The following is a 16,758-nucleotide window of genomic DNA, read 5'->3' as shown; positions in this document are numbered from 1 at the left end:
AAAGCCTTCTCAAACCCATGAACGATTAAATCACCTCTTTTAGTAATTTATTCAACTTAATAATTCATTTAAATTTAAAATGTTCAATAGCTGGCAACTCTCTTTAAACCATCAAACAAAATTTTAATGTTTAAACTGAAGATTTCTTAGCAGTCTTTCGTTAAACACCCATATTTTAATACTGCATATAACATGGTGTTAACTAAATTCGGCTTTTAAAGCAGGTGGCAACCCTTTCCAAAACGTTTTCAAATTGCTACCATTTTAAACCCTTTAGTCTGGACCCCAGTGGGGGAACATTTTTAAATTACCTATGTAATTTCCCTGTTTAAAATTTAATTTGATTTTTAAACAGGGGCAACACTCGCACAGTTAAGTTAAGAAGCAAATCTGTTAATCAGGGATGTTGCGAATGTGAAATTTTATAGGCCGTTTATGCTGAACGTTAAAGCTGCATTTAGCACATTTAGCTCTAATGCTACTCTAAATTTACATTTACTCATACAAAATTCTCTACCTAAATGCAACTAAATGCTATATATTTTTGGCATTAAGAATCTAAATGCCGAATGCAACTCTGTAATCTTCGAAAAAACACCACGATTCGAAGAAGGTGTAGTGAAAAAGAGTGGCAGCATCGCTTGTTTGTGTATACATACTGTGAGGACTAAATGTTCAACAAGAAATTTAGCCCACACAAGCAATACGACACCGCACAACAGCCAGTCAAGCAACACAACTCATAGCAACACAACTCGTAGCAACACCCGACAGCATCTTTGTGACCATGACAACGAAACATCACACAGCAACATGTGGCTGCACGACCACGCAACATCAAGCACGCAGCCCATAAAATATAGAGCACAGCCAGAAAACAGTCAGTCAGCACGGAGCTGTGGTCGCGAGTGAACGACTACAATTGAAGGGAGCGATAGCTTGTGAGTGGTACGCACACACCACAAGACATCACCTTTCAAAGGTAGAAAACCATATTTCGTAGTGAGAACTACCGCTGAATGGAGCGATTGCTTGTGAGTGGTACACACACACCACAAGACATCACCACTCAGAGTAGTGATCATTAAAAACGGTTCCGATCACCGCTCGCCACTGTCTACCGCGAAGCCGCGTGCGAACGACATCCGCTCGTTCGCCATCAACAGCGCACGCCAAGGGTGCCAGAAAGAGCGCTACTCGTCGCCGTCAACGGCGCAACGCCAAGCGCGTCCGCAAGAGCGCTACTCGTCGCCGTCAACGGGGCAACGCCAAGCGCGTCCGCAAGAGCGCTACTCGTCGCCGTCAACAGCGCAGCGCCAAGCGTGCCAACAAGAGCGCTACTTACAGTCGCCAGCAGAGCCCCACTCATAAGGGCATTACTCATCGGCGTTAACCGAGCGCCTCTCATCAGCGCGTCCAAGAGCGCCACCAGAGCGCTACTCATCGGCGTTATCAAAGCGCCACTCACCGGCACGACCAGAGCGCAACTCACATTGTAGGAGAGCTATATACCGACGCGGCCAGAGCACCGCTTACCGACGTTTGCAGCGCGCCACTCAGCGGCGTCAGCAGAGCGCTGCTCACCAGAACTGAAACCACGCCACTACCGCCTAACGGGCCCCTAACGGGACAAGAAGCCGTTACCCAGCCACTGCAAGTGACGCCACCAAATTTTGCCAAGTGTTATTTGTTATATGTTCTTTATAGAAATTAAGAAAATTAAATTAATAAAGTGCGATTTACCAGAGCCCCGAAACTACAAATTTATTGTAACGAACCCTGGACACGGCGAGTATACCCCAGCATTGTAGAAGAAGCGGCGGGGCGAATAAAACGCTTCGTTACAATACATACTTATTTGTTTACATTCTGTTTTGCGTATACGTACATAAATTGTGATATTTGTGCCGTAATTTGCTTCATTTCATTTCATTAAAATTTCTTTGTGATTTCAATTAAATAAATAAGAAAAATTTATTAGAAATATGAAGCGAACGAGATGTCCATGGACCGCAGCAGCAGAGGAGGTGTTTGTGGAGTTGTGGCAGCAAAAAGTGGATGATTTGAGGGGGGCCTAGGAAAAACAGCCATGTTTACCAAGAGATGGCGGCTGAAATGCAGATGCACGGCTATAATGTCAACTCCTCATCAGTTAAAATAAATATTGACAATCTGACGGCGAAATATAGGTAACATTAATCCTTTCAAGAAAGAATAAAATACTTCTTTGTACGCATTTTTCATAGAAGGGCCAAGACAGCTATGGGAACAACAGGAGGCTCTCCTGCATCATGGCCTTTGCACCAAATAATTGGTGGCTTCTCAATAAATAATGTAGAGGTTCTAATTGAAGAAAGTTTTGAAGGTAAGTGTCGATGGAAGACATTCAAATACTTTGCTTTTGATGCAAAACTATTTATTACATTTTATCTCAATCTATGTGCATAAATTCTAAAAATTCATTTTCAGTTTCAGAGTCACCAACCCATCTCTCATCGCTGCCGCCATCTCTGACCCAGATATCGCCATCACCATTGCCGTCTACTTCGTCCTCAGCATCCGACAAATCTAGAAGAAAAAAACAAATGGATCGGTTAGTGACGGTCTGCGAAAGCCTCCAGACCAATTTTTCGGAAGCTATGGATAAATTTCCCAAATCAAATGAAGAATTGGTGGAACTTGAAAAAGCAAAACTGATGGCAATGCAGGAGCTGCAGAAAGACGCGAAAAGATTGACGGATGGTGTTTTAGATTTTTTAAATAGATTTTAAGGAATAGTATGTAATGTCTTGTGAATTTAATAATTTTTTTTACACATTTAATAGATTATAAGGAAATAGTATGTAAGATCTAATGAAGTGAACTGTTTTTTTTATAGATTTAAGAATTACTCTTTAAGAAAATGGAATCAAATATGTTGTGATTTTTTTTTTTATGTTAAGAAAGTAGTATCTTAGATCTTGTGATATGAACTTTTTTGTTTTCAATGTAATATACATACATATGTATGTATATTTCCTTTTTTGATTGAAATTTTTTATTTTATAAAACGAATGAAGGCTCTTTGGCTTTATATTAAGATGAAAAANTCCAAACACCAGTAGGGAACGAATTTTTTACATTTTAACGCTAATGACCCACAGATGGCGGGAAAACACAGGGTTGTATCAGACTTTCGACGTGGTTTCGAGTTGATTAGCTTTTAACCATCTCAGTGAAATGGTTAAGTGCTGTCATTTTTATATGGCGAAACAACGCTAGATCAAGTGGGTTATCGGGATAACCAACTCAACAGCCATAACTTTGTGGTTAAGCTCTGGTGGGGACATGGTATTAGGCTTTGGTGCAAATCCGCGGATTGTGGTTGCCTTCTACTGCTGTCGTTAGCGTTCTGCTCAGTTAGCCAAGAAAGTGAAACTTGGTCATTTTCCGCTATCAGAAAGTTGTGCAAGGCACAACAAGTTTTTATAATGGAATTCGCATTATCAATTCTGTTATCAATGCCTTTTCCAATTCGACGAAACCTATAATTGTACATACACATGCAAGTAGGTTATTCTTTTAAGTGTTTTTTAAGTGTTTTTATTTAAAATCCACTTTTATGTTGCTTAATTACCTTGCTTTCAATTGTCCAAAAGCATTTTCAACGACTCTACGTGATTTCGAAAGTTGATAATTGAAAGTTTTTTGCGCTGGTGTTTTATCCAAACTGAATGGAAAAGGTTTCATTAGATATTTGGAAAAACGAAAAGCGGAGTCTCCAAGAATGACAACTGGTATATCAAAGTTTCCTAATTTTGTGCTCATTGAGTACAGAAGCGAACATTTCTCTAGCTCTCTCTTTAAGCTGGACTTTTCAAAGATTTGGGAATCATTGCATCGTCCGGGACTGCCAACGTTTATATACAGAAAACGATATCTTAAAAAGAAACGAAAAAATATATGCAACAAGAGCTTGTAAAACTGTCGAATACCATCCTTTATAGTTGATATAATCTACTGCTTCTTCCGTTCTAGGTCGAATTTCTATGTGGCAACCATCTTAAAAATATTATATGTAGCTGTTTATACACAGTTTTACAATTTTAAGAAAAGCTTACCAAGCGTTCCCAAACATTGAGGGAATCCAATGCTTTTAAAACCATCAACACACTCTTCAATGGTCTTTCTACTTAGCGGAAAGTAGTTGAAATACCCTGGGTGCAATACTTTCCATACTTCCTTACAAAATTCCGAAAGAATTGTGCATACTGTCGATTTTCCCACTCCAAATAAGTTCGCAATACTGCGATACTCCGCTGATGACCCAAGTGCATAAAGTGCAATAGCCACCCGTTTCTCCAAGCATATAGAATTCTGGAAGTTGGTTTCTTTCTTTTTAATGTGATCCAGAAAGCTACACAATTTCTGGAAAGCCCGTCGTTTCAATCTAAAGTTATGCTTGAAGAAATCATCTCCGCAGCATTGACACTCGACTTCCCAAAACGTGCTAGCTCGATTCTGGAAAATTAAGTACATATATACGTAAATATACATAAAGCATATACTTTATTGTTTTGATACCTCTTGCCTCGCACAAGTTCTTTCGTTAGTAGAAAGTTCCAAGTGGATGTACTCCCAAATGACAACTTGCACGTTTTTATACAAGAACAGAATTTCCATAATACTAGCGCGCCTTTTTCTTATTTCACTGATGGATGCATTTGTCTCTTCAATTTTGGCATAATTGAGGGTCATAGACACAAATAACTTAACCACAAATAATATAAATTTCAATCGACGCATTTTAATTTATTTTCTCTGCAAATAGTATAGTTTTATTATGCCAAAACATACATATGTATGTATGTATACCGGTTTTCGAACTCGCGTAAATGTACATTTACTAAATGCGGCACCGTGAACACTCTTCGAAAAACCAATGTTCGAAATTGCTAAATGTGCTTTTAAATCTCAGCATGAACTCTGCATTAGACATCCGCGGATGCGGATGCTAATGCGGATGTCAAGTATTTTTGATAAATAATTTAGGTGAGTACATTAGGTGATTTAGGTAAATAAAAAATGTAAAAGTTAGTATTTTTTAATAATGTTTTTTTATACCTTTCATGAGCATGAAATGGTATTATAACTTTGGTCCAATGTTTGTAAGTACCAGAACAAAAAGAGATAGACCCATTAAAATGTATACTTATATGATCAGAACGTCGAGCTGAGTTGATTTATCCATGTCCGTCTGTCCGTCTGTCCGTCTGTCCTTCTGTCTGTCTGTCCGTCTGTTTGTATGCAATCTAGTCTCTCAGTTTTCGAGATATCCGGATCAAATTTGGTAGGTGGGTGTATTTTTATAATGTATTAATCATTTGTCGGAACCGGAAGAATCGGACCACTATAACATATAGCTCCCATACAACTGATTGTTCAGATATGAGATTTTTCGTTATAACTTCTCCATTTATGCAGCTACGAACATGAAATTTTGCAGAACTTGCACCCATTATCAACAGAATGCTTACAGTGAAAATTACAAAGATCGGTTTACTATAACCTATAGCTCCCATACAACTGATTGTTCAGATATAAAATTTTTCGTTATAACTCCTCCATTTATATAGCTGGGAACAGGAAATTCCGCACTGTTTTCAATAATTATCAATAGAAAACTTACAGTGAAAATTAAAAAGATCGGATAACTATAACCTATAGCTCCCATACAACTGATTGTTCAGATATGAGATTTTTCGTTATAATTCACCATTTATGTAGCTAGGACCATGAAATTTCGCGCTGTTTTCACTCATTATCAGCAGAAGACTTACAGTGAAAATAACGAAGATCGGGTCACTATAACCTGCAGCCCCCATACAACTGATTGTTCAGTTATGAGGTCTTTTATCATATCTCCTCCATTTATGCAGCTAGGAACATGAAATTTCGCACCATTTTCGCATATCTTCCATACCTCTGATTGTTTAGAAGCGATTTTTTATATAAGTATGTAACTCCTCTATCGATGTATGCAGATGTATTCAAAATCAGTAATCTGTCAAATAAAATTTGCAGAGTTCATGAAAGGTATGAAGCCTTCGGCATAGCCGAAGACAGCGCTGCTCTTACTTGTTTTTTTTTTTTTATTTAGTACTTGAATTTAAAAATTGGAACTTTGTATTCAATAAAGAGTAATTTTGCTGCCTTTTCGGGTTACAGCCTGTTTCTTAACGGGTCGTAAATCAAACCTGCCCCACTAAATAACTACTCGCTCGAGGCGGCAAAATTGAAAAACTTGAAACTTGACAAAATTGTAAATTCTTTTCGATTGACGCTGCACCAGTTGAGAAGACTTTCAGTTATATTTATTTTTTTATTGCGGTGCAATATTTTTTTTTGACAATTGCATCGGGGCTGCAAATGCCGGATGTATACTCCTGACTTTCATCTTCACAATCTAGCATCATGGCAAGATCGTTGTTTAAAAACCGTTGTTTTCCAATTTGGAGAACCAATTCTCTTTGTTGTTTCAGATTTACGACATCAGCGTTTATCGATTTTAGTTTTTGTAATTCATTTTTAATCCTGTCTTCTGTGACTGTTTTGAAAAAATTTGTGCTTATAGCGAGGTTCTAAATAGGTGGATATGGCAAATAAATTGTTTTTTTCTAGGAATGGAAACTTCGAAGAAAATTCTGTTTTGAAAGTCGTGCCTGTCAGCTGAATTAGTTTAAAATTTTGTTATTTTGTTAAAAAGAGGCATCTCGTATTTTATAATAATTTGAATTATTGGAATCACGGACGATGAAGGCCTCAGATCTGCTTAGTTCCCGGGTGACTTCTTGGAAAGGATCACCTGTAATTAATAGCTTGTAGTTACTTTCTTTATTAGCTGAGCTTGAGTTTTCCTAGTTGCAGGCAGTCACAATTAATTACTCACCGCTGTCAGTACCATAAGCCATTAGATCCGTTTTGTTATTCCATTCCATGGCGTCAATGTGCTTTGATATTTTGAGGTGAATGAACGCAAATTTTCAACATATCGTTAATATAGTATGGAAAGGGCGTATATCACATTGTCGCATAAAACGATGTGGGGACTTATGATTTGATGAAATGCATCATAAAGTGAAATTTGGATTTTCAGTTAGTTACGGCTTTTTGTATTTCAGCGACGATGTCAGTTACGCCCCTTCCATACTATACTAAGGAAATATTGCATGCCAAGTCCCACTCTTCAATAGATATTAAATTCGCCTTGAATTAATTCTTATTTGATTTGTGAACTTGGCTGTCAAGTTATTCACATATCATTTTATCTTTATTTCGTTGCGTGCTAATTTTGATCATTATCACAAAATTAAAATAAAGTGATTGTTTTCGAGCTGAAAGACTAATTACTAGGGCAACCCAAAATATGCTCCTAAAAACAAATTTTAAGCGCCTAAAATATGCCAATAAATTCTAAATATATGCTCCACAAAATGCTTTTAAAATCTTTATAAGCCATAAGATATGCTTTTAAATTTCATTTATGTAGTATGTGCATGCACAAAAATACCTTTAACTTTATTTGCAGTACCTAAAATGTTCTAAATTTCATAGAAGTGTATATACATAAATATTTATGTTTAATAATTCATATTTATTCAATTTGTTTTTAAAACATACTATGTATGAAAGTACATGGAATCTAATTCACAAATTGCTTCGCATAGGAATTCATACTGTGCATGTTTGTAGATACATATGTACCCTGCAGCGGAAAGTACTAGTCGGGAGTTTTGGAGTGAAACCAATGCTTCCTGCTGTCGCATTTAACATGGAGTTGTCCTAGGAGGTGACAATTGCCTCCTTCTACGTAACTTTGCCCTGGTAGTTGTAGTAGTATCACGTAGCCTGTAACCAAACCACGTTTTGTATCTCGCTGCGTAACCTGGTACTAGTAATAAGAAAGGTTTCCATAACAAAACACAGTTACTTGCGTTTGATGAAATCTTTGTTAACTGCTTGCCAATCAAAATTATAACGGCGCGCCATGGCGGGTCAGCGTCGGGACAACTCATCTGTCAAGAGCGAAACTTATAAATATGTAGTATACCTATCTCACACATAAAAAACTTAATATAAACACGATGTGAACGTGCACTTTGATTTCATTTTCGACACAATTATTTCAGAAATTTTCATTATTAGTTCTAAACCTAACAACGCAGCACAAAGTATCCGAAAATATGCATGTACTGCACAATATGCTGAAATATGCATTTATTGCAAAATATGCTCCAAGAAATATGTCTCGAACTTTATATTTTTTGGAAAAACGTTTACGCATTTCATCAGCGTGTTGCTAACACGCCTAACAAAAAGCATGCCCGAACATATTTTTGGTTGCCCTACTAATTACACTTATAATTCTTACCTAATTAAAGGTCATCTTTTAACGCGTAAATAGTCGATTCTCTTTATAGTCCGACGTTGAACACTTCCGCTGGAAATACCTATTGAAGGATCTTACTCTTTGACTTTAAATCACAAAATAAGGGGGACGTCAGAGGACAGTTTTAACGTAGCATATCCACAGGCAAAACATTTTGGCTACAATTTGTCTACTTGCACAATATTCGCATTCGCAAAAGCTCCGCATTGATTATTGCGAATGCGAAAGCGAATGCGAATCTTAAAATTAATGCGGAAGCTCCGCGGTTGCGAATGCGAATGCGAATATTCGCAACAACCCTGCTTTTAATAACCATTTTGACTGATATCTATTTTTTAATAAATGATTTAGTTTTTGTAATAATTTGGATTTAATTTTTTAAAGGTAGCAACTCTTTTCAAAAAGTAAAACCTCATTGCACATCTGCAACCAAGCCTTTTAATTTGCTCATTGTTGAAAATCGAGCGAAGGGTGGGGATATGATGGTACTGATTTATAAATAATCTCAACTTGATTTTTTAAAAAGTGGACATTCTTTTCGGAAAAGTAAAAGCCTACTGCACATCTACAAATCAAGTCCTTTAATTTGATACCTCATTTTTGAAAATCAAACGAATGATTCAGATCTGATGACCTGGACAAAAAGTCCTTTCGCGTATTATATATATAGATATAGTTAAATTCGACTTTTTAAACAGGTGGCAGCCCTTTTTAAAAGTAGTTTCGCGCTAAGATATTCTCATTAACTGATGAATATTTTAATTAACTGATGAATTAAGTTGAATTATATTAATTAAACATGTGGAAACTCCGCTAAATATAGTTCAGAAATAAAGATTTTTCAACACCCATTCGATTGATACCCATGTTTTAATAATTACTTTATCATATTTAATAATTTGAATTTAATTTTTAAACAGGTGGCAACCCACTTCCAACACCTCAAAAATATTTTGTGTGTTCAAACTAAAGTCTTCATGATATTCTTTCGTTTGACAACATTATTTTGACATTTCATATAACTTTTGGATAAGTTAATTAAATTCGACATTGCAAGCAGGCGGAAACCCTCTTCAAAATATTTTCAAACGGCTACCTTCTGAAGCCCCTTTCGTTAGGCACCCATATGTTGAAACATATTTCTCCTAATTAAATAATTAATTCAAATTGAATTTAATTTTTTTTACCAGGTGGCAACCATCCTAAAGTTAAGTTAAGAAACAAATATTTTCAAAACCATTTCCACTGATACCCATTTCGTAACAATTGATTTTTCAGATAATTTGAATGTAATTTTTTAAAAGGTGGCAACTCTTTTCAAAATAGTAAAACCTTATTGCATATCTGCAGTCCAGGAGTTTTAATTTGACACCTTATTTTGGAAAATCAAACGAACGGTGGTGTTATGACGGCATTGCTTATTAAATAATATATATTCAATTGTTGTACAGGTGGCCACTCTGTTCAAAAAAATAAAACCAGTTTGCACATCTACAGGCCAAGAGCTTTAATTTGACACCCCAGTTTTGAATATATAATTCAAATTATATATAGATTTGAACTTAAATTTTTAAAAGGTGGCAACGCTTTTCGAAAAAGTTAAACCTTATTGCACACCTAAAGTCAGAGCCATTTGATTTGACATCTCACTTTTGAAAATCGAACGAACGGTGTGGATCTGATGGCATTGATTATTAAATTATTTGAATGCAATTTTTTATCAGGTGGCAACTCTTATTGAAAAAGTAAAACCTTATTGCACATCTACAGACCAAGCGCTTTAATTTGACATCTCATATTTGAAAATCGGGCGAACGGTACAGATCTTTTATGCTGCACAAAAAATGCCTTCGCGTATTATATATCAAATAAAACCCCTCTTTGAGGTAAAATTTTCGAGTGACGAAGGCAGAACTAGAAACACAAAATTTATGATATCAATTTCGTGACGAAAATTATACGCATTTTTTAACTGCCTTTGAAATGTACGGAAAATCTTTTTTATTCATACGAATCGTTGCAAAAGTTCTGTTTCTTAATTTGTGTTTCTAGCAGTAGATGGAATTTCGGAACGTTCCGAATAAATAAAAAAAGATTTTCTGTACGTTTCAAAGGCAGTTAAAAAATGCGTATAATTTTCGTCACGAAATTGATATCATAAATTTTGTGTTTCTATTTCTGCTTTCGTCACTCGAAATTTTTACCTCAATGAGGTGTTTTATTTGATATCAATTATTTTGGGGTAGCAAATTTAAAATCGAAGAAAATACAAACAATAATCTAAATGTTTTATTTTTCTCAAATAAATTGCTAAAAATATTATCTAAATCTAAATTATGTATTCAAATCGATTTGTCCATTGAAACATATAATTTTTCGAATACGGAATAAAGCGAAAAAGAATGATCATATCCTCTATGAGGTGGGTTTTATCGAAGGCTGAGGTAGCTCAGCCGCTCCAGGGTTGAGTGGAGGTCCCACTAACCCCCACTGAATAAAATAAACACAGTAGTTAAATATAGCGAACACAACCACACACACACGCGGCCGTTCGGCCAGGCTGCCGGTACCCTGACGTTCACGAAGAGAGGGGAGAGAGAGGGAGCGACTAACTGGTCGGCGGTCGGCGTCGGGACTGTCTAGTGGCTAGTGACGGTGGCGGTGATGTTGAGGGCGGTGACGGTGAGAGCGGTGATGGTTCGGTGAATAATGACAGTGAGAGCGGCAATGGTTCGGTGAGAGCGGTAGCGAGCGTGATGATGGGTACTGCAGCCAATGAGAGCGACGATTGCTGATCGTGATGGCAGTAGCAGTCCCTTAGTAGTGACGGCCCTGCGGTGATGTTGACGGTGGCCCAAATAGTGGTGAGGGCGGTAGCGACCTCCCGTAGTGAGAGCAGTATTGGCGGCCCTAGTTATAACAACGGGCCTCTGATGAGTAACGGCGGTGACAGCGGCCCTGGATGGCGATGATGTCAGCGGCAGACAGTAAGTAGCGGTCCTCGGTAGCGGTTTGGCCTAGGGGGCGGCAATGATATTGGCGGCCCAATGGTGAGTAAAGCGGCAGTCCGGCCCTAATGATGCACGACGGTGACAACGGCCCTGGATGGCGATGATGTTGCTAGCGGCCCTGAAAGGTGGCGGCTCTTGGTGTTGCGTTCGGCCTGGGGCGGCAATGATATTGGCGGCCCAATGGTGAGGAAGGCGGTAGTCCGGCCCTAATGAAGGACGACGATGACAACGGCCCTGGATGGCGATGATGTTGCTAGCGGCCCTCGTTAATGATAGTCGGTGGTGGTTCCTCGTTGTTGTCTTGGCCCAGGGGCGGCACTTAATATTGGCGGTCCGAAACGGTCACGGAAGTCACCTACGGAAGCTACGGAAGCTGTATGTTCTCACAAACCACCAACCTGTCCCGTAGGCAGAGCCAGGGGCGCTCGAGGTTACACGGCCTAATCCGTCCCGATGCGCTCCGTGCCTACCTACGGCAGCTTGGCCAGTCTGTATTCCCCCTGTGCAGAGCCAGGGGCGCTCGAGGTTACACGGCCTAAGCCGTCCCGATGTGCCCCGTGCTTACCCATTGGGGTGAGACGGTACGTATTCGATCGTGGTGGCTTGACATTGTGGGGCGGTTTTATCCACCGCACAATGCCCGCTCGCCACGCGGTATCTAAGTGGGCAGGAGAGTTCGTCTCCTGTCCACTGAGACCGTTGTTAAAATAATGGGTTTGAGGGTCTGTGCAAGGGGTATTCCCCCTTTCACAGGCCCCCCTCAACCTCTCGGCCTTGCCCGCAGGACAAGCCAGGGCGCTCGAGGTTACACGGCCTAAGCCGTCCCGATGCGCTCCGTGCTTACCTACGGAAGCTGGTGCTGGCTGAGTTGGCGTTAATCAACTTAAGTCGGTTGTTGTATAAGCAGGTTGAGAAGCGAATGAAGATCGTGATTTTTGGCATGTTTGAGCAACGAATTCTCGCGGAGTATTGGTGTGTACGAATGCTTTGCACTTTTGCATGCTTCCCTTTGGTACGTATGGGTGTATGTATGTATGGTTGTATGTATGCATGTAGCGTATGTATGGCTGGATGTGGATATGTATGTATGTACGTATGTATGTACTTGTGGGTTTTATGCATGTACGTATGTCTGTCAGTGTAGCGTAGGGGAGCTGTATATAAATATGTAGCGTATGTATGGCTGGATGTGGATATGTATGTATGTACGTATGTATTCAACATTGTGTTTCATGACATATATTACTTTCGAATCGGTAAGCGAAAGTGGGATCTAGTAACCTCTGTTTTCGAAAAAAATAAGAAATAAAAAAAAGTTATGAGAAATGATAAAAACTTATAAACTTGGTACCAACTTTGGATACAATTAACAACTGTATTCGTCTGATTGCCTCGTAGTTAAATTTTTGTTAAGATTTCTACCGAGTGTGGGGCGCACGCATGTGCTTTTTTTAGGAAGTTTTACTTCTATCGCGAGTACGAAGTGATTATCACAGCTGCATCCTTCAACCTGTCAACTCGCGGGAAATTCCCCGATTTCCAGGGAATTTCGGTTTCAGTGGCAATCGGGGAATTAGAAATTTTTTCGGGGAACTGGGTATGTTATTTTTATATCTTAAAGTAACCAAATTATACGGACATGTTAATTTTTAACCATTTGACCCTTTTTGGAGCGACATTTTTTCCATTTGAATCGCAGTATCTCCACAACAAGAGTTTTTCCAGATATAAGCTATATACCAGATGAAAGCTAAGGTTCTGGGCTAGATTTGTGGAAACTTAGAATAAAATCGACTGACCAGTTTTTGAGAAAATGCCCGAAATGTATATTTTCATCAGCTCGATTTTTAGTTTTTAATTGATAACGTTATGACATATTTATATTTTATAAACACAAAAATAGCGTTAGATAGCTTTTTTGAAGACCCTTCTACTGATATTCACATCAATGACATGGACTGAGTAGTGTGGCCTCAGTGGTAGTTTAAAAAATCGCCTTTTTTCGAATTTCAGGCAGCAGCCACGCCCACAAAGGCATACGAATCAAAACATCCTGGAACAAAACCTTCTTAGTTTTTTTTTTGTACTTTAATTCCTAAAAGTTTGAAAAAAATTAAATGATGGTACAGACGCCACATACATACCAAAGCATCTCGTAGTGGAGACACGAACCAAAACACATTTACCTCTATATCTTTCCAACTAGTAGCCGGAACTTAATATATAAGGTATCGTTTGAAAGGTATTGGCCTATAGAATAATACTAAACATGTTGGGTGTACCCACATGCCCCCTTAAACCGGCAAAAGCAAAAAATCGTTTTTTGTTTCGCAACACTTTAGCCTAATTTTTAAGAATCCGGATAATCGTTTATTAAGCTTGAATACATTTTCTGGACACACTCTGCAAGACCTTTCCAACGATATCTCAAACATGTCGATTGGACGTCTGGATACATACATACATATATATTACCACCATAATTCATATATTTGTGCATATCCTACATCCCTTCCAACCGAAAAGCATTTGCGAATGAAAAGCAGCGGACATTTTTTTGTCGATNGCAACACTTTAGCCTAATTTTTAAGAATCCGGATAATCGTTTATTAAGCTTGAATACATTTTCTGGACACACTCTGCAAGACCTTTCAAACGATATCTCAAACATGTCGATTGGACGTCTGGATACATACATACATATATATTACCACCATAATTCATATATTTGTGCATATCCTACATCCCTTCCAACCGAAAAGCATTTGCGAATGAAAAGCAGCGGAAATTTTTTTGTCGATCGCATTCCGAATGTGAGAGATGATAAATTTGTTTGCATTTTCCACTCGCGATAAAAGAGTGCAAAAATAGATTTCGAATATTATCGATCGCGATAAATGTCATAAATGAAAGAAAACGAATAATCATAAATGAGAATTTCCGAACCCTGCTCACAACACGCTCGACGCTTGTGACTTGTTTGCAATTTTTTTTTCAGAGGGTCTATGAAAACATGGTTTATCAACACCCATACTCCCCTCAACTTCTTTATCATCCATTACAGCATTCTCGGCTTCGGAGGAAGATGGAATGTTGGCTATTTCATTATTGAAGCCTAGCTCGAAGGTCGACTCTGAAGGTTTTCCACCCATGTTATTTAAAAAGTGCTCTACAGCATTAGCTTATCCTATATCTCTTCTTTTCCAAAACTGCTTAGATAAAGGACTTTTCATCGACCAATGGAAGTTATGGTTTATTACCCCGATTTCTAAATCTGGTTATCCCAATAATGTCTGTAACTATAGACCTATAGCTAAACCATGTACGTTAGACAAATTATTTGATCAAATAATCCAATCGAAGTTATTTGATCATGTAAGGGTTTTAATATCCAATAGTCAGCATGGATTTTCTACCGGTAGATCAACCTGCTCCAACTTAATTCTCTTAACTAATAAGATAATTAAAGCTATTGAAAACCACGCTCAAGTTGATGTCATATTCACAGACTTTTCCAAAGTCTTCGATAAGTCAACACAGTCAGGGCTATCACAGAATCCATCGTAGCTTCGATTTTCGTGAAATCTACGAAAGTGCTATCACAGAATCCGAATAGCTACGAACGTAAATTCGAAATTCGTAGAGAGCCTTTATTGAATCAGTTCGTAATGAAGATTCGTACAGATACTCTACGACGAGTTTACGCTGTCGGAGCAAAATATAAAATCTCTGAATCTTAAAAATAATGAAAAAAGGTGCATTATTGTTAATAATAAATATTTATTATAATCCAAATTTGTTTTAGTTTGATGTAATTCCATATATTTATGTAAACGTAGACGTAAAATACCAATGCCATACATACATTCATCTGCTAGACGCTATTTAATTAATTAATATTTTTTTTATGAAGCGAGGAAATTCTAATAGTTTAACAACGATTTACATATTAGGAAAGAAACCTTATTACTTTCCTCATCATGTTGGTCTCCTTGCCGTGGGGATGGGGCTTAAAAGAAAATCTAAACCTCCGCTCTGGGGACTTAGATGATCATGAACTAAGAGGGAAGCTTGATATGACTGCCTGGATGGCCACTCGTCTTGTGTACCCGCAAGGTCTGCACGGGATGAGCGGCCTCCCCTTGCGCCATGTCAAGATCACCGCACCGACGCTACAATCCCTCTCCTGTCCCACAAACACCCAATTCCTGCCCTAGCCACCATCCCTTTGCCCCCTAATCCAGGGTGTTACGCGCAACCGTGCCTATTGGATGGTTTGCAGCCAGGGGTGTACGGCTGTATTCGTAAGGTGCTCTCCTGATACCGGGTCGCCTCAGGAGGTAGAATGGCCTTACTACGGCAGAGGGGACTGCCGTAGTCGACGTTCCCCCTCTCCCTATACAAATTTCTGGGTCTGCCGCGCTTGCCTGGGCGAGCAACGCAGACGATTATGAATGAATTAATTAATAACAAAAACCCCGCCTCGGATAAACGAGGTCTTCTCAAAAAAAAACCGACCTAGCCCATCGGGCCGGTCCTGCCAATCTTTGGCAAAATATCCCTTTGGAGCCAAGCCTGTGGCAAAGCCCGGGTCTAGCTCCACTGTGTCCCAACCGGGGCAAGCCTGCACGGCGGAAAGGTCCCAAGCGGATCTTAAAAGCACCAACACCACCCATGCCCTCAGGCAGGATGGTGGTGATGCCTCGATAGCCGCTGGAGGTGGACAGGCTGTCATCTCGGACACTGTCTCAAGACAAGTCAAGGATGGCACCCTCTCCACCTCAAGTGGCGGACTCGACGCTATGGCAAACCTTGCCAGTCTTCCTTCGGGAAGCTCTGCTGGCCATGTCCAAAGACAAGCCAGTTGTGCTGTCCCCTCCCCAGCTGCGGTTCCTCCCAAAAAAGGAACATCGGCTTCGACGTTTGCGGAGTCGGCTCACATGACCAAGTCAGTGAATCCCGACGCCAACCTTTTAGGCTGTACGCCAAAACCCCCTTCCAAAGCAATAGGAACCTCTGAGAGAAACTATCACACCAGAAGATCAGCTCTGCGTATCATCGATAGGCTGAAAGATGTCAAGCAAGAGGACTTGACAGACAAATCAGCTCGAAAGCTTGGACAGAATCTTTCCTGGAGATTCACCGAGAGAAAGCTAAAGCAGGCCTCCAAAAGCGGAAGCGCTCCGAGGAAGAAACAACGACCTCGGGGAAGAGAAAAAGGCCTTCTAACACCCAGATGGCTGCGTATAAGGAGCCTAAAAAATCCTTTACCGATGCGGAAAGGGAATCGCTTGTGCGTGCTGTGATCGATCGGAATGC

The 16,758-nt window shown here is 39.3% G+C and overlaps 2 protein-coding genes across 2 annotated transcripts; one reads left to right on the top strand and one right to left on the bottom strand.

Moving 5' to 3' along the window:
- The first annotated feature begins 1,852 nt into the window (after window positions 1–1,852).
- Window positions 1,853–2,940, top strand: LOC108362060 (uncharacterized). Its single transcript, XM_017614894.1, has 3 exons — window positions 1,853–2,189; window positions 2,247–2,365; window positions 2,470–2,940. The coding sequence occupies exons 1-3, from the start codon at window positions 2,104–2,106 to the stop codon at window positions 2,769–2,771; spliced, it is 507 nt and encodes a 168-aa protein (XP_017470383.1). The 5' UTR covers window positions 1,853–2,103; the 3' UTR covers window positions 2,772–2,940.
- A 331-nt stretch (window positions 2,941–3,271) lies between these two features.
- On the bottom strand, window positions 3,272–14,591 carry LOC108362059 (putative nuclease HARBI1). Its single transcript, XM_017614893.1, has 5 exons — window positions 14,484–14,591; window positions 4,101–4,500; window positions 3,933–4,041; window positions 3,617–3,889; window positions 3,272–3,524 (listed from the first exon to the last, which is right to left on the bottom strand). The coding sequence occupies exons 1-5, from the start codon at window positions 14,589–14,591 to the stop codon at window positions 3,272–3,274; spliced, it is 1,143 nt and encodes a 380-aa protein (XP_017470382.1).
- Between the last annotated feature and the right edge of the window lie 2,167 nt (window positions 14,592–16,758).

The sequence above is a fragment of the Rhagoletis zephyria genome, unplaced genomic scaffold, assembly GCF_001687245.7.
Source record: "Rhagoletis zephyria isolate East Lansing unplaced genomic scaffold, Rhagoletis_zephyria_1.1 Rzeph_scaffold_00919, whole genome shotgun sequence".
Lineage (NCBI taxonomy): Eukaryota > Metazoa > Arthropoda > Insecta > Diptera > Tephritidae > Rhagoletis > Rhagoletis zephyria.
The sequence above is the reverse complement of the archived record's forward strand: the minus strand, read 5'-3'. Positions and strand labels throughout refer to the sequence as shown.

Coding starts and splice junctions, on each gene's coding strand:
- LOC108362060 (XM_017614894.1), top strand. CDS start 2,104: ATGGCGGCTGAAATGCAGATGCACGGCTATAATGTCAACTCCTCATCA. Junction 2,190..2,246: donor AATCTGACGGCGAAATATAG/GTAACATTAATC, acceptor CATTTTTCATAG/AAGGGCCAAGACAGCTATGG. Junction 2,366..2,469: donor AATTGAAGAAAGTTTTGAAG/GTAAGTGTCGAT, acceptor ATTCATTTTCAG/TTTCAGAGTCACCAACCCAT.
- LOC108362059 (XM_017614893.1), bottom strand. CDS start 14,591: ATGGGTGGAAAACCTTCAGAGTCGACCTTCGAGCTAGGCTTCAATAAT. Junction 4,501..14,483: donor CTGTAATGGATGATAAAGAA/GTTGAGGGGAGT, acceptor TTAATTTTCCAG/AATCGAGCTAGCACGTTTTG. Junction 4,042..4,100: donor TCAATGTTTGGGAACGCTTG/GTAAGCTTTTCT, acceptor AATATTTTTAAG/ATGGTTGCCACATAGAAATT.